This window comes from Cnephaeus nilssonii (assembly GCF_951640355.1).
Source record: "Cnephaeus nilssonii genome assembly, chromosome: 19".
Classification (NCBI taxonomy): Eukaryota; Metazoa; Chordata; class Mammalia; order Chiroptera; family Vespertilionidae; genus Cnephaeus; species Cnephaeus nilssonii.
In genome coordinates this window covers 45,632,701-45,659,508 of record NC_137090.1, presented here as the reverse complement: position 1 = coordinate 45,659,508, position 26,808 = coordinate 45,632,701, and the positions used below count along the sequence as shown (strand labels likewise).

General features: G+C 43.4%; 1 protein-coding gene across 2 annotated transcripts in view; it reads right to left on the bottom strand.

Annotated features, from left to right (window-relative positions):
• Window positions 1-26,808, bottom strand: part of COX10 (cytochrome c oxidase assembly factor heme A:farnesyltransferase COX10) — a 125,195-nt gene that overhangs the window by 89,286 nt on the left and 9,101 nt on the right. For both annotated transcript variants that reach the window (XM_079798927.1, XM_079798928.1), the window contains exon 4: window positions 2,775-2,899. In XM_079798927.1, the coding sequence (XP_079655053.1) occupies window positions 2,775-2,899 (125 nt within the window). The remainder of the gene's footprint in view (window positions 1-2,774; window positions 2,900-26,808) is intronic.

Genomic DNA, 26,808 nt, shown 5'->3' with positions numbered 1-26,808 from the left:
CCATTAAGGTGACAACACGCCCGACACTGAAGAGGCCTGTGGGCGGTAAGTGACATGTGGAGGGAGGAGGGGAAAGTGCTCCAAAGAAAGAGCAGGGGAGGTGCTAGGTGAGCGGCAGGGCAGGGCTGGACAGCCCACCGAGGCAGGCAGCCCTCAGCACCAGGAGGAATCCCATCATATGGTCTGAGGCTTTCCTCAGGAACAGTTTAAAGCCACAGTCCCCACTCACTTTCTATTGTGAATAAACTTCCTACAGACTCTGAGATAAAGTGCCACCTAAACTCATAGTTTTTTTAAAGTTTCTAAAACCTAGGTCTATATGCAATTTCTGTAAATTACTGATCAAATGTAAATCACTCCATTTCTTTCTTCCAGATACTATCTTGCTACAACTGACAGGTTTTTAAATTTTTTTTTCCAAGATACATTCTTTGAACCGCCTTTTTTAGGACAGTGGCAGGTTGGGGGTATCGCAGCTTCAACTCAAGGTGGCTCTGTATTATCCTATATAATAAAAGCCTAAAATGCTAAGTGTCGGTCGTCCGTTCAACCAATCAAAGCGTAATTTGTTAATGATATGCTAAGGCCGCGCAACCACTCACTATGACGTGCACTGACCACCGGGGGCAGAGAGTCGACTGGTCAATCAGTCGCTATGACATGCAGTGACTACCAGGGGGCAGGCGCTTCAACCAATAAGTTAGCTTGCTGCTGGGGTCTGGCCTATTGGCACTGAGTGAAACGGGCTGGACATGCCCTGGAGTCCTCCAGTGGTCGCTCCCTGGCCCTGATAGTGCACGGGTGGGATACCTTGGCCTGGCCTGTGCCCTCTCGCAATCTGGGACCCCTCAGGGCATGTTGGAGAGCAGCTTTTGGCCCGATCCCGTAGGCCAGGCCGAGGGACCACACTGGTGCACGAATTCGTGCACTGGGCCTCTAGTCTTTTATAAAATTCTGGCATTTCTGCTAATCATTTGATGTTTATTAGTTTGTTGTTGCTACTGTTTTGTTTTTCCTGAATTCCCACACTTTTATTTTAAACCTTTCATTTAAATCTATGTAATTCAAACAGGAGACAGCAGTTAGTACCTCAAGGGTAAATACAGCTCTTCAATTTAACACACAAGCCTGGAAACTAGACTAAGTTCCTGGCTGAATCTTATGGCCTAGATTTATAACTAAACAAAGGTAAAAATTTAAAAATTTTTCATAAAAGACCCAAAATAGCCATATAAATCCATTTTGCTTATATTGCTTTTCACTCAAACTTTCATTAAAAACATGTTCATTGTGAAACCATAATTATTCTCTTCGCCAAGAAATAGGGGAGGGTAGCAAAAGGAAGGAGCGACTTGGAAGAGGTGGCATCACAGACCACAGGCGTCGACAATACTGCTGTAAAGTGGGAGGGCTATTTGAACCTCATTATAAGACTGTTTTGACTTTAAAAATAACAACAAAAAATAAATATTACTTGAAAGAGATTCATACTTCTCCAAGTAACTGATAACACATTATAAAAACACAATGAATTTAGGCATTATAACACTAAAACCCCCATATTTTGTGGACTACCAACTTATATATCCACTCAGCCAAGCTGTTTTCCTGCTGCTGACTTGAGTTCCTGTTTTAAAACTGTGCCAGTTTCTCTTGGGTGTTCTTGTGATGAAAGCAAGCAGCTTTCCCTAAGTTTTAGCCAAGCTTTTTCACATAGTATCTTATGAAAAAGCCACAACGTTGGCGCACACCACAATGACCAGACAGGAGAAAAAAATCTTTCAGAGAATTATTTTGATGTTTAAAATAATGGGGGGGGGGGGGGGAGATACATTAAACATAAGATGCTAATAACATGCTAATCCTATCTAATAATAGAGTAACATGTAAATTACCATCACTCCGCTACGCCCACGATTGGGCAGCGGGAGGCTGGGGGGCGGGACTCGGGGTGGCCTATCCGGCCATTGAGAGGCACGGATCCGCTGCCACTGATGGGGGCTACCCTGCTGTTGAGAGGCGCAGGGGGCGGGACCCGCCCCCTGCGCCTCTCAACAGCAGGGTAGCCCCCCTCAGCGGCCCCGGACCATCAAAAGTGGGGGAGCTAGGTGCCTGTCTGCTCCGGCACCAGGCCTTTCAGAAGCCTCCACCGAGCCAGAGGCTTCTGAAAGGCCTGGTGCACCAGCGGACAGGCACCCAGCTCCACCGCGAAAAGCGAAAGCCAAAGCGTGTAGGGGACCCTACATGTGCATGATTCAATCATGCACTGGGCCTCTAGTTGAAAATAATATGCTAAATAATATGTTAAATACAATTAGCTAATTAATAACATTCTAATTTTGATATAATCTGATGCCATACAGCAGGTTTACTAAATACTGAGTTACTAATTTTTTTAAAAGTTGAATATGCATTCTGTTTTGTATACTAGTGACTTAAAATGCAAAATCAAATGAAAGAAAGACTAGCACACAATGTGAGCTCAGGGAAATGTACCGGAAATGGACAAGAATGGAAAAGTTTGACAGCTTTAAAGCACTTTCTAACACAAGGCATGCTGGTCACTTGAAGCAAATATGCTATTGTTTTCTCACCAGAACATAACTGAAAACCATTCACAGCAAAAGAAAAGACACCTTGCATACATTCTTACAAGTTCATAGTACCTCTTCATGCATATGTGACTTTGGAAGTTTTTTTTTTTTAAAGTGATAATACCACAAGCTGGGAATGAGTCACAGTAGCATGATCTACCTGGAAGGCAACAAACCCACCTGATTGATGGAGTTGGCAGCACAGGATGCCAGGCCTGTTCCCACAGAAGTGAGCAGAAAACAGGACAAGTCGAAGGGCCCTGGGGCCAATGCGAATCCCGCCGAAGTGGTGCTGACAACTAGAGCTGAAACACAGAAGCAGAGCAGGCATCTTGTTACCAACACACTGCAAAGGGCAGACCAGCCATCTTCCAGGGAACCCAACCAAGGCTAACCTTCCATTGAAAAACCAACATTTTTCCCCATTATAAAAATTATGTGTGTTCATCACAGAAAAATGCTCATTTTCCTTTAATTACATTATGCAGGAGAGAAAAAATAAGGCGGATGTTTTAGATTGAATCACTCTCTTATTCACCCAACAAACATTTATCGAATACCTACTTCACAATCAGTACCATGCTGGGCATTAGGCACTGTGTGGGATGAAGGAATGAACAAGGTCTCATTCCTGCGCTCAGAATTTATTTGACAGGGAGATGACAGACATACAGTAATAACTGTATAACACAAGGCAGCAAAGAACAAGGCCCTGCTCGGTGAGTCTTAATTCTACCTGAGCAAAGGGCTTGCTGGTAACAGATGGTACCCCCAGGGCCCAGAAGATGACTAGAGAATGACTACAGCCACCAACAGAAACAGAGAAGAGGCAAGATGCAGAAGCAAAGCCCTGCAATCCAAGCATCCCAGTGACTGCCCCTTTAAGCCCTGGTCCTTTTTTGCTGGGGGTTTACAGAAGCTACAGGGCCAGGAAGTGATGGTACTGATACAGAAACTGAAAAAATGGTCACCGTTGGTGAATTAACTGGAGAAGACGACTTCAAGAAGATGGCATTTAAGCGGGACCTTCAGCGGGATGTAGAAACAGGAGAGTAGTGGGGTGGGCAACATCATAGGTAGCTGGCTAATTCCAAGAACCAGCACAGGGGCAAGAGACCACTGTCAAGACTCTAACACACCTGTGACTCTGCCTAGATTGTCAAACCAAACAGCTAGGGAGCATTTTTGAATTTCTCCTTTCTCTCCCTTCTCTACATCCCATCCACTGCAAAGTACTGTCTGTTCTCCTCCACAATGCATTTCAAACACACCTCTGCTGCCATCCTCTCATCCCAGGTTCACAGCCAGGGGTGGTGCTGCCACAGGGACAGTCAGCTATGCCTGGAGACAGAGCTGGATGTCACAACTGGAGGGGAGGATACTGCTGTGCTCCAGTGGGTGGACGCCAGGGATGCTTATAAACATCCTATAAGACAGCCTCCAACAAAGAATTTTCTGGCCCCAAATGCCATATGCTGACACTAAAAAACATGTCCTCTAGCCCAAGCTATTATCTTTCCTGGACAACTGGAAGGGCCTCGTTCCTAATTGCTCTCCTCTTTCTTCCACCTTGCTCCAGCACGAATGAATGATATTTTAAAATGTACACAGATCATATCATCACTCTGCTACAAGGAAAATCCTTTGACACTACACCTGGAATGAGATGCAAACTCTTTCCCCAGCCACACAAGTGCATCTGGTACCTCTCTCTAGCTCACTGACTAGTCACCCCTCACAGGGATCTTCTGTTGTTAAGCCAAGCTCCTTCTTGCCTCAGGGTCTGTGCACTTCCGTCTCCTCTGCCTCTCTCACCATCAGCTCCTTCTCATCCTCCAGATCTCATTGTAAATATTACCCCTTAGAGAGAACTGTGATCCTCATGTCTACAGTGGCCCTCCCAGTGACTCCTCCCTCACAGCACTCATCATGCTGTGGACCCACATGGAACATGGGTCCCTGGAAGGCGGGAGCCCTGACCTGTTCTCTGCCATATTTTCCGGGTTACCACTAGGCCAGTACAGAGCAGAATTTATCAGAGGGAGAGGAGGAAGGGTGGCGCTGTCAGATTGCAGAATATCAAGTTGAGGAGTTTGCATTTCATTTGATTGGCAGTAGAGACCGTCTAATGAAGAAAGTGACCCATGACTGCAAGTTTAGCCTGGTAGCAACGGGCACCAGGGCTTACAGTAGGCACAGGTATGCAGAGAAACAATCTCAGAGTCTATGCCATTCATCCACTGTGCATAAACGTAGTACGAGTGGGAACCAGACAGATGTAAAGGGTATTTTGATGGAACAACTGTTAGCACTTCTTAACTGTGAGAGGTGGAAGGTAAAATAACGGCCTAAAAGAATAAAAGGTAAAGGGCTGCACCTGGGTGCACGAAGAAGCATGGCCACAGTGACAGAAATAAGGAAACTGGGGGAAGGAGATCCAGCTGGCTGGGCTCAGGCAACGGCGCTGCCTTTGAGGAACTGTGGGCCATCCAGAACATTCCACTGGAGCCCAGGAAAGAGATGGAGAAGGCGGGAGGCCCAACGCTCTGGGGTCCTGCGCCCACAGACCTCGGCTGAGCCCGAGAGAGCAGCCAGCAAAGACAGCGAAGAGGAGAGTATCAGAAACACCAGAATTTTACCTTTGGGGGTAAAGGGATCCTGACAGACTCAGACAAAGAATGTTTGGAGAAAGAATCAGGAGAATGAGGTGTCGTGGGTGTCAAACATGTGAGGGCCACAGCAGGCAAGACGGGAAGGCACCACCGCTGACATCAACAAGCAAATGTGAATGCCAGACAAACTGACATCCCTCCGAATGGCCACAGGTGGGCTGGCATCCCTTCAGTCCATTTTATCAGCAACCTCAGAAACTTTTAGTTCTGCCATTGGACACGCCTGTCCCTAACACTCAGGCCAGGCACAGGCTTCTGCATATTTCTATTTATTTGACTGGGATCAATATAATTTGCAAAGGTGACTTAAATGCATGTGTGGAGATTGTCAACCTAAACCAGAAGTTCCCAGAGAGCGTGTATTTGGCAAAGGGGTCCTTCCTTTACCTCGGTGGTCCCACACATGGTGTATACCCGAGCCTCCCGGGGAAGCGTTGGCTCCAGAAAAGAGGACAGATGTACAGGCTTGAGTAGACAGAGTGAAGAACAAGGTCCAGAAAAGAGAAACAGCTTTGATAAAGGTGGGGAGACAAGCAGAAGATGAGCAGCTAACAGGGGGCTTCCTGGAAGTCACAGAGGCACACGCAGGAGAGAGCAGCTGGCTCAGGCCGTCCCCGTTCTCCGCGCGGGGGCACAGCCCGCCTGGCCCACACGCCGCACTACAAGTCAGAACACAACCCTCTCACCTCCGCACAGAACAGCAGCAAAAACCCCGTGGACCCAGGGCAGCAATCCAAGACTAAACACTATTTCAAAGGAAACATTCTGAAGAAACGTTTAGCTCTCTAATTCTCTAACGACTATGCCCAAAAAGGAAAGCCACAGCGATTCCCGCTTTGGAAACAGCAGTTGAGTGCATATAAAGGATATCTTATGCAGATGAGACAGGACAGGAACAGCCTGTCATGGAACAGCCAGCCCTGCACACGTTTAGTGACCACCAAGAAAACAGCATTTGTAAAAGAGCAAACAAAAGTCCTTTTAGGATACTCAAACAGCACCGTTCTCTGATACCACACCGTAAAGCGCAAAGCCTCAGGGATAGGCTGCAGGCCACTCTGAGGCACCCTCTGCACCACTCCACACCTCCAGGTGGCTGGCGACGCTGCACACGCTGCCCTGCGTGTGTGACAAGCCAGGGCTGGAAGGAACGTCCTTAACACCCAGCCACCCCTCCGCTGTACAGACGAATGATGCCGCCCAGGAAAGGCTGATGGTGTCAGTGGGAGACTTTGAGAGGAAAGGGGCTGCATGGCATTCCCTTTCAAAATGAACTGAGTAAATTGCTTTATCCACAGAAAAAGTCAGTCAAAATAATTCATGACTATTTTAAGGCCTTGAACCTTACATCAGAAGTAGACTGCTTATAAACACCTTATAGAGCATAGAAAATCCATTCTCGATAGATAATTAGCAAAAGCTAGAGTCACCAAAATAAAGAACAACCTCTAAATATCCAAATAAAGAATACTTTTAAATATCCAAATTACATTTTGTATAGTGTTTTATAAACAAATAAGAAAAATCAATTAACACCTAGTGGACAAGATAGCACCATAATCATGAAGCTGTCAAAATAAAAATGCTGTAAGAAGAAAACTCCACTTTGTTTAAAATAAAAAAGAATATGTAGTTACAGGAAAGCAAAACTCAATTCATTTTTTCTTTACATTCACCTTAGGGCTTAAATGAGTGATGAATAATATACAAAGCACATCAAATTTTAACTAATGGGGTCAACTGATAAGTTGTGAGATAGAAAGTGATTTACAAAAAAACTGACCAAGGCAAAAGGTAAGACATGATCATAAATTAAAAAAACAGAAATAACTGTCTAATTTAAAATGTACAAATTGTGAACGGTAATATACATTACAAAATTATAGGGGTGATTATTATAGCCAAGGAAACTGGAATTTTGTAGAACATTTCCGAAAAAGATCAAAAGCTAACAAAGAATGTATTTATACTTACTGCATCAAAGCAATTAAGTTAAAGAAAGAGAAGGGCGGAGGATTGATAAATTGTGCAAGTAGACCTGACCAAAGCAATACTCTCATACGGCACTGCCACAGCTGTAATTAAGTTTCTCATTGATTTCCTGGGATTCATTACAGGGAATCATTTTACAACACCCGGATCTCATTAAAAGCGAATGTAATACATTCTTTCATTAATAACATTTGAAATTATATTTTATTTGGTAATCTCATACTCTGTCCCTTCACAAGTAAACATAAAATCAATGCTGCCCGCGAAGCATGACCCGTCTGACGGAGGCCCAAGGAGGAGTAACCTTCCCAGCCCCATGGAGCCTGCCTCATCCCGTCCTCGCTCCTGGTGGGTGTCCGGCCAGGGACCCACAAGCACCCCCATGCAAAATTCACTAACAGCCTGTGGGGTGCTTCCTGTAAGGCAGTACTGACTATGAGGCCCAAGTTTTTCACAACTCAGTCTCTCCAGTCTGACCCATCCCCTCATTAACAGGATTCAACAGAAACTGTCTCTGGTCCACCTGCTTTCTCCAAGGGGTTCTTACATATGCTCTCCATAATTAAAACAAAACTATTCTGAAAGAGTCACAGTTAGGCAAGTCCATCCAGCCTGGAGGAAAGCCAAGTCCCTGGCGTGAACTATGGGTGGCCCGGAGCAGAGCAGGCCACAGCTGACCTGGAAGGGAAACAGGCCTCAGACCGAGAGGCGCAGAAATGAATTCTGTCAACAACCAGAGGGCCTGGAAGAGCACCCCGAGCCCAGGAGAACCACAGCCCTGAGAAGCACAGACTCCAGGCTGGTGAGACCCTCAGCAGAGAACCCAGCCGGCCGTGCCTGGACTTCTGAAGCAGCCACTTTGTGTCGTTTTAAACGGCTAAGCTTGCGGTAACTTGTTTTGCAGCAAGAGAACACGAATACCTACTGTAACAAGGGAGGCATTTAGGAAAGGTGCGTCTACCAACAGCAGAGGACAGACTGACTGGAGTGGATGGAGGCCACCGCAGGGCAGGGCGGGGCGGGAGTGCTGAGGGCCTGGAAGGAGGGCAACAGTGCAACAGAGGATAGATCCGTGCTTGGAAGGCGGCGGCACTTCACAGAATGAATATATGTGACCACAGCAAAGGAGCTAAACATAATTCAGTAACTCCTAGTCTAATCTCGGTCCTAAGCATCCCTTCCACAGCATTTCCCATGACTGCTGTCTCCGAATCCGGTGACGGGACCCGACTTCTCCCTGGGCACCTCTTCTGTAGAGAGGAGCGCTAGCTGCTGGGCAGCTCCCTCTCAAACCAAGTCCAACCACTTCCCGGAAATCCCTACCTAGGGATGAAATTTCTGTGGGCTGGAGCAACAGTCAACCAGCTTTCTCTTAGTAGCACCCTTCCATCATGCAGATGAAACAGCCCCACGTCCATGCTTTTCCAAGCTGTGTCCCCGATGACCGCCCATCCCTGACTTCCACACGCCTGTGCACGCGGTGACACCTTTCAGAGACATGCTAGTGTCTCACTATCACAAAAGCACTTAGCACCGTGCCTGGCAGATAACAAGGCTTCTTAAGTGGCATTCTTGGTAACTATTAAAATGTGGTTCCTAGAATTCTACATGACATATTTCTCTGGCTACTAAGCTTAGACAGAAAAGCAGTGTATAAAGGAAGTTCGAGAAACTAACAAGACATTTCATAAAAGCGCCACACACCTGCCTTATGATCTAAGTTACTTCTTCGTCACCCCAGGGCGTGAGTGGAAAGTAGTTCTTAATAAGATGGACTATAAGTGACAATGATAAAAACAAAACACACATTTGCGAAGCATTTCACAATGCCTGTGTTTTTACATTTATGTAAATCTCAGAAACACTGCAGCTTAAAAAGTGTGGAGACTTCAGGGTATGAGAAGAAAACGTGAAAACTTTCACTTATATTGCACTTTTTAATTCTTTCTTTAAAAGCACTTTATTTGGCATATCTTAAAATGAATATAATTCATTGGTGTACCAGTACATGAATTTTATTTAAAAATAACTGTACATTGTATCTTATGTAAGACATATAATAATGTAAATACTACAAGTATATATATGTGCACTTAAAACTTTTTTACTGATAAAGAACATGACGAACAAACTTTGGAGAACGTGCTCTAAAATAAACAGCAAGGCAAGCGACGGCAGGTCCTAACATCTGATTTTCTACAGGAGACCCACGGGCAGACCCGCCGCGGCAGGGAATGCAATCGAGGAGCTAAGAGCACACAGTGTGCGTGCAGGCCTGGGCTCTCTGCTTTACAGATATTCCTTAACGGGTCCTCCAAAGACTCATTTTCAGAAGAAAATTCAGCGCAATGAAGGGAAAAGACAGAAAGGCGCACACGTTCACACAATCACCAGCCAGGCCGCTGGAGTGCTAACTCTGTGCCTACACAGGACCCATGGGACCGGGCCTGCGCCGCAGGCTCCCACGGGAAGGCAGTGTCACCCGCCCCGAGGAGAGCAGGTGTGAGTGGGAGGAGCCTCACTGCACCGGGCACCCTTCCGCAGCAGAGGCTTGGCCACCACCACCAGGCTCCGCGGACCGGACAGGACGGAGGGCAGGCCTCCCAGTTCCAACATCAGAGTGCACAACAGGGCACTCTCCGGAGCAGCAGGGAGCCATCTGGAAGGGTCTGCCTTCTCCAGTATGCAAGAGGCTTTTTTGAAGCAGCAGCTTTATCAAGAATATGTTGGGGTTTTTTTAAATACTCCACACGGTGAGCACTATTGGTCTCTGAGCCTAAGCATAATGGAGGCAGCACTTTATTTCCTTTCTGAGATCATCAATTAAAAATAACTATAAGGATTATATTTTAAAAACTGGTCATCTACATCCTGCTTTTATAAAACTCTGTCTTTTAAGGCCTCACTCTTTTTTAGCACTGGCCTCAAAAGAATGAAGTGAAAAACAAAACTCCAATAAATCAATTGGGTAATTATCAACTCTGATAAAAGATTTGGCAGAAAGATTAAAACCACTGGCTAAATGGGTTTGAGATTCTCTATGGATTTTAAATTACCCTTGTGATCTATTATATCTCATTATCCTCAATAGTGGATACTATGTAACATTGTATTCCAAATCCTACAAACCCAATATGTATTTTCTTTAAGACTCTTTTGTGCACAAAGCAGACAGAGAATAGGCAGTTAATAAATTTGCATGTGGTTTGGTTTATGTGTGTGTCCGAGCTATGGAATAAGTTTTTTTGGTTGATCTCAAAGTTCAAAATTATATGTTAATTAAGAGGCAGGAATTAAGTCTCTTCTGATTTTCACAGGAGCATGCATTATTACTTCCTAGCTATACTTGTGATTTCCTCCTCTCTCTCCATTTCTATTAACACCTTAAGCTTCAAATGGTTCAATTTCTAATTTGAGTTTTTTAGGCTTCGTGGCTTAGCAGTGCTCTGTGAACCTCCTGACACAGTCATCTTACCAGCACCCATATCAAAGAAGGTGGTAATTCTTATGCCTATTGTTAAGTTCAGATGAAAAGTCGATTGATGAGAGACAAGGTATTTTTTCCTCAGCCACATTAAAGAATATCAATCAGAGGTAACTGATTACAAACCATAACCACTTCTGGTTAAAAGATAAGACTTTATAGAGATTTTTAACAACACAGCTGCAAAACTAAGAACTTATGGTGCCTTCCTGTTTTCGTCTTTCTTCTTCTTATATAGTTAATGACCAAAGCTGGTCTGAAAAATCCTGGGACCAAATTAAAACTCATCACTTCAAATGCACTGAGTAACAAACACTGTTACCAAGGGAAACATCGCCGTATGATCAAGGCAGTCAACCAGGAAGCATTTGGTTTGCATTTATAGTCAGCACTCAGAAAAGGGAGATGAGATAGCTCTCAGACCTGTTTAAGTAAACATGTAAATAAAAGCTGTTTAGGAAGGTTAATTATGCAGCACTGAGGGAGATCCTCAGATGATCCTTTCAATGTTTTTCCATTGCTTTTAAGCTTTTCTACTTTGTCATCCTATTTTTTTACTCTTCTCCATAAAGAAACATTTCTTCTCAATATACTTTGTAATTAGCTAAGAAAAATTTCCATAAAACTGATGCCTACCAAACTTTTAAAAAAATATATATTTTTATTGATTTCAGAGAGGACGGGAGAGGGAGAGAGAGAAACATCAATGATGACAAGGAATCGTTGACTGGCTGCCTCCTGCATGTCCCCCCACTGGGGATGGAGCCCACAACCCGGGCATGTACCTTGACTGGAATCAAACCTGGAACCCTTCAGTCCCCAGGCCAGCGCTCTCTCCACTGAGCCAAACCAGCTAGGGCCTACCAAACTTTCAAGAGGAAACACTTCTTTTGAAAAATGCATTTGGCAAAAAGGAACTGCCAGTTAGGCAGTTTTCACTAAAATAATGAAGCCTTTTCTGTTTTATATCAAAATTGTGTCACTGTCCAGAGAACAGATATTTTATGATATACATTTAAAATAACAAATTAATATTAAGCATATATTTAAAGTATTATTCTGATTTTGATAGTATTTAATATTTATCTACATTTGATTATTTTACACAACACATATAACAGGTCAGTAAAATGAACCTCTCACTTGTTCTTATTTGGGCATAACTACATACATATATTAATGTATCATTATTTTCTTTTTCACTGAATACTTTCATTTATTCCTGGTAACTAAATAGTCATGCGATAATATTGGCTATGTTATTATTCTAGACATCCAAGATAATTTTTTAGCAAGAAAAATCTTTTAAGGACTTTTAAGATGATGAATAACGGGAAGAATTCCCTGAACGGTTTCGAAGTCCCTTTAAGAGAAACTGACAATCAATAATCATCATTTGCCAACCCTAATAGACAATTCATTGGTAACATTTATGTTCACTACTAATCTGAAAATGAAAAGTCTCCTGGCTGAGGACCAGATCATTTTGAATAAAGCAAAGTCAAGTCTTTGAGGATCCCTCTAAGCTTCCAGGGGTATAACTTTCACAAATTCAAAAAACATGTAGAGAAACCCAATAGGGCCATTTCAGTTCCCCACAGGTATGCTGAGTACAAAACAAGGTATCGGATAAAAACTTCAGGACACAAGAACAGGTGAAAGCAGCACCTTAAAAAGCAGAGGAACCACAAAGCACAGCAGCCTGAAGTCACCTGGAAGAAACTTCTCAGTCACCATAACATTCAATGATAAACACAGCAGGTCCTTGAATAAGATCATTTCATTCAATGTCCTTTCCTTAAAATGACGATCAGAAAAAAAAAAATCAGTTCAAGCAGGAACATGGTCTGTGTGGAGTCTGCACATTCTTCCATGTATGCAGGGTCTTCTCTAGAGAATCCAGTTTCCTCCCACATGCCAAAGATGTGCGGGACTGAACTGATGTGTCTAACCTGCCCCAGTCTGAGTGTGTGTGTGTGAAAGATGGCATGAGTGAACTGATGTGTCTAACCTGCCCCAATCTGAGTCTGAGTGTGTGTGTATGTGTATGTGTCAAAGATGTACACGAGTAAACTGATGTGTGTCTAACCTGCCCCAATCTGAGTCTGAGTGTGAGAGTGAGTGTGTTTGTGTGTGTGTGTTTGTGTGTGTGTGTGTGTGTGTGTGTGTGTTTGTGTGTGTGTGTGTGTGTGTGTGTGTGTGTGTGTGTGTTGAGTGGCCTTGCAAGGGAAAGGCATCCTTTCCAGGGTGGGTTCCCGCTTTGTGCCCTGAGCTTTATGCTCCGACCACTTACCCTGAACTGGAATAAGCAAGTTGAAAAATAATTATTTTCTTTGAAAGTTAAAGAATTAATTTTATTTTAATTAATATTTATTAGTACAGCTAGTATATATGCTTACATGTATGTATAGCTCACATTTATTTCAAAGTTTAATATTGGAAGTGTTTTGGGTTTTTATCTAGAAGTTTGGTGATTTCTATGACCAGAACTTAATTCTTATTTGTATCAAGTAGCCTATAGTAAAGTTGGTTTTGTTTAATGTTACAGTTTCCAAGAGCTGAGAGAACAGTGGGTAGAGGAGAGGGTGTTGAATGAGTTTCCCAGATAAGAAGAGTTTCTCAAAGTATGTTCTGGGGCCATTCCTAAGAGGTCTTTCTAGGCCTACCCCAGGCTAAAGTAGTTTATGGAGATGGGGCCCAGAAATTTGCATTATGACAAGCATGCCAAGTATCTCAGATGGCAAATAAAGTTTTATAGTCATTAAGGATAGTGAAGTTCTGCACTGATGGTGGGAATTGGGGTGAAGAAGAAAACCGGAAGCAAGACGCCAAAGCCCTGGGTGACTGCTGGAGCGCAACCAAGTCGGAGAGGCACCACCTGCTCGTTTCCTGTCGGCTGAAGTTTCACCAGCACCTAACTTTCCCAGTGCAGATGCGTGGTTGGGCTAGTCGGCTCTCCTCTGCTGTATAATCCAGTACGAACAGTTCCCCAACCCAAACCAGGAGTCTCCAAATGTGTGTCCGATTTTTAAGACGGTAGGGAAAAGTGACTAACAGAGCAGTGCACATCTACGGGCACTCCTGGAAGTCAATGTGGAGCCGGGAAATCAGCCATTTCAATGCACTGCACCTGACGTGCACACGCGAGGCTGTGGCCGAGCACACTAAGGGGTGGGGTCTATTTCCTGGGAACCGGGTGGCAGAGCGGTGGGCAGGCTCACCTCCCTTTCCTAGAAGGGAGGGCACTGCATAATGAGGTAGCCTAGTGGGTGCCCTGAGGACACAGAAATGTTGACGACTGGCAGAGTTGACCAGGCTGGACTTTAGATGCTCTGGCTTTTAAAATGACGGAGGTAAGAATTATGCCACACTTACAACCTCTCTTGCAGCTAGAGGTAGCCATATTGTACAGTATTGGCCGGTGAAATAGAAGAAGTTCCTATCAAGAGCTTTCCTTCCCAAATAAAAAGGCAAATTCTTGTCAAGAGGTTTCTGACTTTTCACACTGTCCCCCCCTTCCTCATTCTTTCTGCCTGGAATACAGCCCGATGATGGGGCAATGGCAGCCATCCTATGGTCTTGAGAACAGAAGCCACAAGCTAATAATTACAGAACAAAGAGAAGGAACCAGGTATGTTGACAACATCCTTTAGCACTAGCTCTTCACTCCTCTTTCAGACTCCTTGATGTAAGAGAAAAATAAACCCTTAATCTGTTTACATCACTGTTCTTCAAATTTCAGTCACATACAGCCGAGCCCATTCTCAACTCACAGCTTTTTCTCTCTCTTTTTTAAAGGTGTCAATATTTTTTGAGATTATCATCCTCATGAAATTTATCTTTACATGTCTCTGCTGTAGCATTTTACACTTATAATCAATTCAATTAATATGAAATGGAACTTAAAATAATTAAATCATTAGAAAATAGAACAGCCTAGATAAATGTATTTTTCATCTAACTCAGAACACTGACTCAAGCATCTTCATGGCCCTCTCCCATCAGAAACCAACTGGAATGGAAGAATGAAAATAAAAATCAGAGAAAAACCAATATCAGCATAAATTAAGTAGAGAGTTGATACTGATACTAAAACCTCCAAGAAATGCTTGTCAACTATGATACAGATGACATTAAATTGTAGATGGTTGCTGAGAGCTGACTTATTACTTTCATTACTTAAATAGCCAAAAAATTAGACTGCCTAAATATCACCTAACAAGGAAATGGATAAACATGAGAAATAAAGGCTATGTGCCAGCACCCGTCCCTCCTTCCTGCTGTGAGAGGTGCGGGTAAGGAGCAGAGGCTGGGTGGACCATGGGTGTGAGGGCCCGCTGTACGACAAGTCCCCTCACTGTGGAAGCTACAGCACAGCTCGGGGGAGGGAGAAGCAGTCACCCCAGAAAGAGAGCAGGTCCTCGCGCTGACATAACTCTCACTGAGACACCGAGAAGCGGTTCTGCAGGCCCGTCCCCTGCAGCAAGCCACCCACTGACTACGCTGGCACGGCGGGGTATCTTTTCAGCTCAGCAGGAAGTAGCACAGAGAAAAGGCTGGGCGGAGACACACTATGTGCTGAGAGCAGAGACAGACTACACTAAAAACCAGATGTGGAAAGTAGGACACTGGCACGTGCAGTTTAAAAAAACCTTGAAAATACCTTGTAGAGAAAACATTGCCCTGCTGGCAGCTGCAGCTTCATCTCCTTTAGGCCACAGGAATGTTACATCAGTAACATAAACTGATAGCTTCCATCTTCAAGTTAAACTGTTAGGTGATGAAGAAAAATTGCACCACACATTCATTCAATGAGCAGCTACTAGGTGCCAGGCACTGCATCAAGTATGGACAGAACAGTGCAAACAGACAAATCACCTGTCCTCGTAGAGCTTATACTTGTACTCTTCTGGGGGACTTACTACTGCCTGGAACTGTCTTGTCTTCACCAGGAAATGGACAAAGGTAAAAAGAGGTAAAACAGGTCAATCTAAGACTTATAAGAAAGATTCTACAATTTAAAAAAAAAAAAAGGGCCCTAACCGGTTTGGCTCAGTGGATAGAGCGTCGGCCTCTGTACTGAAAGGTCCTGGGTTCGATTCCAGTCAAGGCATGTACCTTGGTTGCGGGCACATCCCCAGTGGGAGGTATGCAGGAGGCAGCTGATTGATGTTTCTCTCTCATCGATGTTTCTAGCTCTCTATCCCTCTCCCTTCCTCTCTGTAAAAAAGCAATAAAATATATATATATTTTTTAAAAAAAGGAACATGAAAGAAAAAGAGTTTGAATCTATAATAATAAAAGTATAATATGTTAATTAGACCGGACGTTCTTCTGGACGAAGCTGGGGCTGTGAGGGAAGCACAGGTCTTGGGTGCCTGCTGGCGGCCGGAGGGAAGCCTGGGTCCTGGGTGCCTGCCAGCGACCAGAGGGAAGCCTGGTCCCAGGTGCCAGAGGGAAGCCCGGTCCCAGGTTCCGCAGCTGGGGGAAGGAAGGCCTACTCTTGCATGAATTTCATGCATCAGTCCTCTAGTATATTTATAACAAAGATGCACCACAGAACTAGACTCTGAGCCCCTCATTAAGAGTAAGACCCATGTGGCAGAGACTCACAGTTACCCCATTCTGCCCATCCTACTCACTGCACTCACCCCATCCTACCCAGTTGGAAGGGCACACTTGGTACATAACAGGGACTCAATGAATAGCAGGTGAGTGAGTAGAGTAAGTGGAAAAAGACACCCCATGAAACAGATAAAGTGGGTTAAAAGAAGTGTACAGAAGCAAGCACTGCCATAGTAGAATGTTAAAAACCATGAGAATAAAAAGTATGTGGCATAAAATAAAATCAGTGCTGTACATAACACATCTCAAGGATCCTTCAGAGTGAAGCAAAAAATTATAGTGAGAAAAGCAGATGGAGAGAGTCTAACAGAGAGGTAATCACGCTGGAGAATTAAATAATTGGTGCAAATATGAAAAGGGAGATAACCTGATCATTATTTGATTGGCTGCCTAAAAAACTCATAAAAGAGTCAACTGAAAAAAACAATTTTTCAAATACCCCAAATTGATTTATTAATAAATGTATATAATCTATTTGAAAAAAACTATAAAATTTAAGAGGCATAGAAAAACTTTTGAATAAATGAGAATGATGAATATGGTAAAGATCTCAATCCTCCCCGCCCAAGTTAATATATAAATATGTTGAAATTCCAATTAAAAAACTAATATAATTTTAGGGTTGAAGGTGATTAAGATTTGTCCAGGGATAAAGCCTCACAAATTATTAAAAATGTGTGTGACATTCACCACTGGTAAATGACTTATTAAAAACTGGATATATGTCCACCTTATAAATGAAAATTTTAAATGTAAAATATAAAATTATAAAAATACGAGAGGCCCAATGCATGAAATTTGTGCAAGGGGCTCGGCCCTCGAAGCCCCGGCTGCCTCAGCCCTCGCAGCCCCGGCTTCCTCCGGAAGGTCGTTTGGACGGTCCTGCTGTTCGGGCTAATTAGCATATTAGCTCTTTATTATATAGGATAAGATTAAAATATCGATAATAGTTATAAAACTTTTGTGTGGGAGAGCCCAAGCATTATACACAAACCAGAAACCACAAGAAAAAAATATTGATAGATTTTGTTACATAAAATTAATATTTGCACATAAAATAATAAGCGAAAAAAGAAACAAACAACATATAAGGGATAAGACATCTACAATAGGCATATAGAATGGGTTCAAATCTTTACTATAGAAAGAACTCTTACAGACAATGAATAAAGACAAATGCTGAAGACAGGAAAGGATAGAAGGTAAACAGAAGGCCATTCACAAAAGAAATACAAGTCACCAATTAACAAGTGGAAAATATAACACCTCACCACCAATTTAAACGCAGACTTAAAACCTTAAATGCCACTTTTCACCCATCAGATTGGTAGTTATTTAGAAAAATATATTATTATCTATCATTTATTGGTGAAGGATGATGCGTTGGTGGTCACTCCGGTAATAGCATACACAGGTAAGACCTCTCTCCAGGGAGATTTGCCAGTGAAAATCAAAGTTTTCAGAGCATGCATACCCTTTGAGCCAAAAAGGCCACTCAGATGCACTTATCCTAGGAAAATCACCATAGCTTTAACTTCAAAGATAGTTAAGACAAAGACAGAGAAACATGGATGTGAGAGCTACATCAATTAGTTGCCTTCCATAAGGGGATTGAACCTGCAACCTGGGTATGTGCCTGACGGGGAGTCAAACCCTCAACCTTCCAGTGCACTGGAGGACTTTCCAAGTGAGCCACCCAGCCAGGGCCAAAAGGAGGCAGTTTTTTATGGATTTTATTTTATTGTTTTAGAGAGAGAGGAAGGGAGAGAAACATCGATGTGAGAGAGAAATTGTGACTGGTTGGTTGCTTCCCGTACACACTCAGATCAAGGATCTAACCCTCAACCTGGGCCTGTGCCCTGACCAGGAATTGAACCAGTGACCTTTCTGTGCACACAACAATGCCCAACCAACTGAGCCACACTGGCCAGGGCAAAAAAGGAGGTAGTTTTAATTACATTGATGAGAAAGCATGCCTATTTAAGGGAGAAAGCAAATAACTGAACAAAATGTATGTTATGACCCAATTTTATTAACACAAACACAACAGAAGTATCTATGCATTAATAGAATATAATTAATATGATATGAAATATACTGGTATAATTAACCTTCCTTGGACCTTTAATAGGTGCTAGGTTTGGCACTAAATTATTTACCCGCATTACCTCTATGATCTTCACAACAATCCTAGAATTAGCCTCTGTTTACAGATGAAGAAGCCGAGGTTTAGGTATTTGAAAACAGGTGACATCCTCACAAAGTAGTAAGTGGCAGACCAGAGATTCCAGCCCTGCCAGTCTGACTCCAGAGGCGCTGCCATTAATACTAACTACAACTCAGACTGTGGGCACAAAAGGCTGGAAAACTGTATGCAAAGAATCGGTAACTGCACAGCCTGGAGGGGACTTTTTGTATGTTTGTTCTGTCTTAAGAAAACACTACCTTAAAAATTTTTTTAAAGTCACCAAAAGAAGGTAAACATATTAACACAGAATACTTCAAAAAATTACACAAAATATTTACATTTTGAGCTTACATTTATTTAAAAAGCAAAACTATATGAATGAGTTGTATAAAAAAAATTCTAGAATACACCAAAATCATGAAAATGGTTATTATTTTGAGAGGATCGAACTCTTCTCACTTTTGCTTATCTGTACTTCCTATTTTTTTTATAAGGTAAACACGTAATATAATAACAACTCTACTTTCACATTTAATAAGCATATAATTATTTCAAAATATAAATTAAATTTCAAGAAATAATTCTACTCAATATTTTTATAAAAATGTGGAAAATCTCTTGTACAAGTATCTAATAGCTGCAATATACTCAAAACTATGAAGCAATCTAAAATAAGATTGTAACCTCTATTCCTGTTTCTTTTTTCTTTTAATAAAAAGCAACACTCTGGGCCCTGGGGGGAAAAATCTATACACTGATAGACTTGACATCAGTTCCATCAACCGCATAACCTATTGGTTCCAGTAAGCAATGTATTTTATTGTTCTGGTCTCAGAAAATGTGTTGTAGCTTTTCTGCACAGATGTTATTTAGGAAAAACTTTCTGCTTTTTATTGACCTATATTAAGTATAAATTCTGTTTGGTCACCGAAGCCTCTTATGATCCTCATCCAACATTTCTTTACCCCAGTGTGGTCCTTGCAACAAACTCCAAAAACACATTGTAAATAGCTCAGTTGGCAAGAGAAACTCAAGGGGGACATATTATTTCTTTATAAACTCAATCTTACTTCCTTTCATAGAAGAAAAGTCTTTAAATGACATTAGCACCAGCACACATCTGGCCCAGATCCTGGCATCAATGCCAAGGCAGCAGGCTACTGCTATCCTACTGTCCTGCAAATGGCCACTATATGGCCCTCCACCTTTTCTAGTTAAGTTTCCTCGGTTTATCATAAACAAAAAGAGGCCAAGAAAGACTAGTTCTATAAAAGAGATTGCTAAGTCCCAGATATTTCTGCCTCAGCTATCATTAGCAATAAATGAATTGCCCTTAAGAGTACAAAAGAAATCAACTGATAAAGAAAATAATCCCACTGAGTCAAAGACGTGTAAATTCAAGTAATAAACTAAATAGGGAGGGAAAAGGTCAAATAAAAGGGTAGAGGTCATCTGAAGGGTGCTGCCTCTTTAAGTGGAATGAGCAGAAGGAAATGACTTTAATTCAATTAGCTCATCTAGAAACCTGGGGCATGGAATATATGAAATGGTGCTGGAGGAATTTATTGCCTGGGACTTCTGTATCTGTAGCAACAGGGGCGGCTGCTGCCCCCTCTCTCCGGTGCATCCTGCTTTTGCACAGCTCTGTGTGGTCCAGGTCCTGCCCGGCTGCTTTTCCTGCTGCCCAGTGGGGAGGACTGCTCTGGCTCTCACTGGGCGAGTTCTCTGCATCCAGCCAGACCAGTGGGCCTGGGGCCGGCACTCTGCCTGCGCAACGCTTACTTCACTTTCTCAAAGGGTGGTCCAGGACCACCTAGCATCAGGTCTTCCGGCATGCTTGTCAAAAATGCAGATCTCTGGGTCCTGTCCAGGCCTACAGGGTCTGAATCCCTGGGGACAGTGGCCAGAGAGCACCGTCTGAACCCACGTGCTGTGCAGGCTCCTTTGCATGCATACTCACATATGGGAAACAGTAAGCCAATGGGCACCACACAGCATAGTATGTACTATTAAAGAAGTAATGCAGCCGAAACCGGTTTGGCTCAGTGGATGGAGCGTCGGTCTGTGGACTGAGGGGTCCCGGGTTCGATTCCGGTCAAGGGCATGTACATTGGTTGCGGGCACATCCCCGGTGGGGGGTGTGCAGGAGGCAGCTGGTCGATGTTTCTCTCTCATCGATGTTTCTAGCTCTCTATCCCTCTCCCTTCCTCTCTGTGAAAAATCAATAAAATATATGGAAAAAAAAAAGAAGTAATGCAGTCACTGCTCTAGATTTTAGACACCATGTTTTAAATATCAAACTCTACATCTGCCTACTTGGATATACAACAATATGAGGTATATAGAAGGAAAACCAATACAACAGCTAGTCTGAAGGTAAGATGTGGCCACACACACAAAAAAAATCCTAAACTCATTACCACACTTTCCTTTGTTCCTAAAGAAATAAAAATAAGCATTGAGAATTAACTTTAAAACATGATTTTACATTAATTATTTAAAGTAGCTCTTTTAAGACTCTAAAAAGAGGAAACAAGGATAATTATTTCCTCATTTGACAGTCAATCAACACTGACTTCCTAACTGCCAAATAAAATAACTCTTCCTAGCAGGCATCTTAGACTCTAGCATCTAAAAGTGTGGATCACTTCCTTTATGAAGCGTGTCTCTTCTTCTAGTTTCTGTGACAAGTCACTTCCGTTTTCCTTCCTCTGGTCATGTTATTTCCTTGCAGTCTCCTAATACACTCTACCTAATTTTCAAAAGGGATGCACCCCAAGGTCCTGTCCCTGGCCTTCTGCTTTGCTCCCTCTACACACTGACCCTTGGCAACCTTGATCACCACCATGGCTTGCAGCCAACTCCATGCTGAAGACCTCTCCTTCTTCTGGCCCAGAGTTCTCCTGAGCTCCTGTCCTTCACAGCCAACTGCCCCTGCCCACTGAACCTCTTCACTGGATATGCCAGCGACAACTCAAATTCCATGTGTCCAAAACTCCGCTCATCATTATCCCCCAAACAGTTTCTTTCTTCAGAAGTCACATTCTTAAGGCTCAACACCACCACTCATCCAGTCTTCCATATCAGAAGGCTGGAAGTTTTTCTAGAGTAGGGGCAGCAAACTCAAATGCCTATGAGGGCACCCAGGCATTTTTTAACTTAAGAAACAAGTACATAGCTCTTAACACAGTCATTTCTATGTAGTTTGCAAAGGTTAACTTATTTAATACTCAGAACAACCCTCTGAAATAGGTATTATTATCCCTACTTTATAAATGGGTAAACTGAGGCATAGAGAGATTATGGAAACAGTTCAAGGCCTCTCAGTTAGTAAGAGCCAGGACTTGAATGCAGGGACTCTGGCCCAGGGACAGTACACAGTGCTCTCTGCCAGAGAACTGGGTAGAGTATAGAACAGTAAGGAGCACAGGGCTCAAAGAACTGGAGAACGCTTGCTTCACCTAATGGTAGTCAAGGTCTTTGCAACTCCAGGTCCTAACCCTCCTCAGCATCTACCACATCTACCGTTCTGTTAATTCTATTTCCTTCATATTTTTCTATACCTTTCTCTCCCCTTTTCTCCTTCCCCACCACAGCCTTAGGTCAGCCCAAGTCATTTCTCAATTGGCTACCAATGATTTATTTACCATCATTCTTGAGTCTCAACAGTCAATGCTCTTTAGCTGGGGCCAGAAAACTTTCTCTATAAAGAGCCAGAGGGAAAATACTCAGGCTTTCCAAGCCATAAATTTTCTCTATAATTACTCAATTCTGCCAACATAGCATGATAACAGGATAGAACAAATTGGCATGGCTATGTTCCAATAAAACTTCCTTCACAAAAACAGGCAATCCTTTCTCAATAGTACTGCCACTGCAGTCTTCTTAATCCGTCCCACTCCTTATACTGAAAGACATTCCACATGGTCCCCACACCTTAGAGAATATAATAAAAATATTAAAGCATTAAAAAAAGAACCACCCACAGTGAATGCTTTTATAACCATAGAGCAGTAAAAATATTTCTAAGCATAAAAAAACAAAAAAAAAAAGAACTAACAAATTTGAAAAATCTCAGCAGGGCAAAATAAAACAGTGAAATATCACAAGTAAAATAAAGGAAAAGAAAAAGTTAAAAAAAATTAATGCATATGATGGATAAAATGCTAAAGAGAGCTCTAAAAACATCATTAAGAAATGACCAAGGGTATGAGGTAAATAAAAGAAGGAAACATAGAAATGATCAATAGAGAAAAAGATGCTAAATCCCACCAAAACTTAGAAAATAAAAACGAACACACAAAAATACTTTCAGTTTTCAAATAGGCAACACTGGTAAAGACAGCTAATTCACAAGCACGGAGTACAGAAGGAGTCAGATTCCCATGTGCCATTGGAGGGAATCCTATCTAATAAGGAGGGAATATGCTAATTGATCACGCCCTCACAAAGATGGCGGTACCCACAGCCAATAAGGAGGGGATATGCTAATTGACCGCCACGCCCTCAAAGATGGTGGTGCCCACAGCAAATAAGGAGGGAATATGCTAATCAACTGCCATCCCCTCAAAGATGGCGGTGCCCACAGCCACAAGATGGCGGCGCCCCGTCCTCAGCCCCGTCGGGGCGGCAGAAGTACGGCACGGCCAGGCCCGCCCCCACGTGGGTCCAGCCACGCCGCACGCCTGCCTCCCGAGTCCCCCAGTCCCTCAGCGCCCCCAGCCACCCAGGGCCGGCCCGAGGCGCAGGCAAGCCTTGGATGTCGGCTGCCCAGCTGCCCACAGCCAGCCTGAGGCGCAGGCAAGCCTCGGATGTCAGCTGCCCAGCTGCCCAGGGCCGGCCCAAGGCACAGTCAAGCCTCGGATGGTGCCGAGGCGCAGGCAAGCCTTGGATGGCGGCTGCCCAGCCAACGCCTGAGGCACAGGCAAGCCTCAGATGGCGGCTGCACAGCCACCCAGGGCTGGCTGAGGCTTGCGCTGCCGGCAGTGGCAGCAGCAGACGTGTGATGAGGGCGTCGCCTTCCCCTGATTGCCAGGTCGCCTCCTGCCCCTGAGGACTCCCAGACTGTGAGAGGGGGCAGGCTGGGCTGAGGGACCCCCCCCCCCCCCCCGTCAAGTGCATGAATTTTCATGCACCGGGCCTTTAGTGTAAATTATACTATCTTTTTTAGGCACAAACCAGTTAGTCTATCAAAATTACAATATTTAAAGCTAGCAATTACATTTCTAAACACTTATCCTACACAAGGACTCACATAAGTATACAAAGATTTATATACATAAAAGTTAATAACAAAAATGCTTTTATTTATTTAATATATTTTTAATGATTTCAGAGAGGAAGGGAGAGGGAGAAAGAGAAATAACGATGAGAGAGAATTATTCATCGGCTGCCTTCTGCACAACCCACAAAGGGGATCAAGCCCGGGACCTGGGCATGTGCTCTGACCGGGAAATCAAACCATGACCTCTTGGTTCATAGGTCGACACTCAACCACTGAGACACCCCGTTCAGGCGAGGCTTTATATTTTAATAGAAATAGGGTCATTATACACACACGCATACACAGTTCTACAACTTGTCATTTTCTCTTAACAGTGTAGCTTTCACTAACATTATTTATTTCACTGCATACCATTCCATTATATGGAACTGCCATTATTTACTTAACTAATCCTCTACAGGTAAATGTTGAGGGTGTTTCCATTTTTATTTATTTTTTGCTATTAAAAGCAATTCTGGACTGGCTGGTGTGGCTCAGTGGTTGAACATCGACTTATGAACCAGGAGGCCATGGTTTGCTTGCCGGTTTGATTCCTGGTTGAGACATATAACTGGGTTGCAGGCTCGATCCCTAGTGGGGGTGCGCGTAGAAGGCGGCCAATCAATTCTCTCTCATCACTGATGTTTCTATCTCTCTCTCCCTTCCTCTCTGAAACCAATAATATATATATCCTACCTAATAATAGACAAATATGCAAATTGACCACACCTTCGCTACGCCCAAGCCATGCCCACAATCCAAGCCACGCCCACCATCCAATCAGGATGAGTATGCAAATCACCCCCAACAAAGATGGCGGCTAATTTGCATATCAAGACAGCGTAGAAAGAAGCCAAGAGCTGCAGAAGGGAGCAAAGCTGCAGAGAAGCAAGCAAGCCGGGGGGAGGAGAAGGGAGGAGCGGAGGCGGGGCCAGGGGAGAAGGAAGGAGAGCAGGCGGGCTGGCGGGAAAAGCAGGGAGGCTGGCGGAGAAGGCGGGGCGGGGGACAAGGGAGGAGAGCAGGCAGGGCCGGGGGAGAAGGAAGGAGAGCGGGCGGGCTGGCAGGAAAAGCAGGGGGGCTGGCGGAGAAGGCGGAGCGGGGGACAAGGGAGGAGAGCAGGCGGGGCGGGGTAGAGTGCAGCAAGAAACCCTATTGCAGGATTTTTCCTGCAACGGGAACGCTAGTATATATATACATACATATATATATATATATATAATCTTTATCTATATCTTTATAACTGCATATATATGGCTATATTTTAAGTAGGAGTTTCATCTAGAATGGATGAAAAAGGTACTTTTTCAGTTTAAGATACATTTCTGTATTATTTCAATTTATTTTTCTTACAATAAATTTATATTGATTTAGTAGTATTTAAAATCTGCTTAAAAGATAAATAAATAAGACAAAATACAAAGTGACTGTGTTCCTCCAAAATGCCCCCAGGACTTTCCCCTACTGGGGTGGAAAACCCGTGCCACCGTGACAGAATGGCCTGCTTCACTGTTCACCCAGGAAGCGCCTCTCCAGCACTCTAGTCACACTGCACTACTCAGCACACTGCAGCTTTCTGAATATGCCAGATGCCTCTGCTTATAATCCTTGCCTTTTCTGCCCAGTAAACACTCTTTCACTTCAATCCCCTCCACAGGCAAAAGAACACTCCCGTCTCGGGGTCCCCCCTCTGCCTCATGCACACATCCCTCATAATTCCTATAACACTAAACTCCCTAATGATGCATATAGCAATGATAATAGTATTGTATTGATCATAGCTAATTAAGTGCATACTGGTGCTGGGTAGGCACTTAATGCAGGTGTTTTACCTCCATTATCTCATTTAATCCTCACAATGAGGCTATGAAGTAAATACCACTATATCTACTTTACAGGTAAAGAAACTAAGACACTCTAAGGTTAAGAAATTGCTCAAGATCACACAGGTATTAAGAAAGAGTTCTGGGTTTGTAACACAGATGTATTGGACCACAGCTGTCCTATTTTTATATGTGTATATGCATACAAAATCTCCCCATTAGACTGAACTTGTTGTTATCTCTGTATTTTCAGTAACCAGCACCAAGGGATATGTGGTAAACACCAATAAATACTGAAGGCAGGTAGTCTCTGAGTATGGAAAAGGGTCTTAATTGTCACCATCTAGTCCCACCCACTACACAATGCAGGAATCCCTTTCTTCAACCTCCCTCAAAGATGATCTGTTTCCATTTGGATAGTTCCAATGACAAGGAACATTGCCTTAGAAGGCAGCCCATTTCGCACCTAAATAGTTCTCTTCAGAACTCTCTTTCACACTGAGAGAATCTGCCACCTTGTGAGCATGTGCAATCTCCTAGTTTTGTCTTCTGGACTATAAGTTAGCAGCATTGTTCCTTTTAATCAATGGAACTACAGATGTCTAAAAATGGCTATTATGTCTTTCTCCTTTCCCTCACTTTATCCCTCCTCTCTTCTCTTTTCTAAGCAGAACAATCTCATCCCTCAAGTGACAAGGTTTCCACATCCCCTCTTCCTTGTGGCTGCCCTCCTCTGGAGGACTTCAGTCTGTCAGTTCCCTCTCAAAAGCGAGTCCTGCCCAGCTGGTATGGCTCAGTGGTTGAGCATCAACCTATGAACCAGGAGGTCACAGTTAGATTGCAGGTCAGGGCACATGCCTGGGTTGTGGGCTCCATCTCCAGTGGGGGGCGTGCAGGAGGCAGTCGATCAATGATGCTCTCTCATCATTAACGTTTCTATTTCTCTCTCCCTCTCCCTTCCTCCCTGAAATCAATAAAAATATATTAAAAAAAATAAATAAAAGCAAGTCCCTACCAAGTGAAGAGCACTGTCCCCCGAGAGCTAGAAGTACTCAACAAGTATGTGGCATGATTTCTGCTCTGAAATCCTTTGGAAAATACAACCTACATTGAATAATCAGGTGTTTAGCTGGAATTATTTGAAAACTAACCTCTGAAGGTCTTCCACGT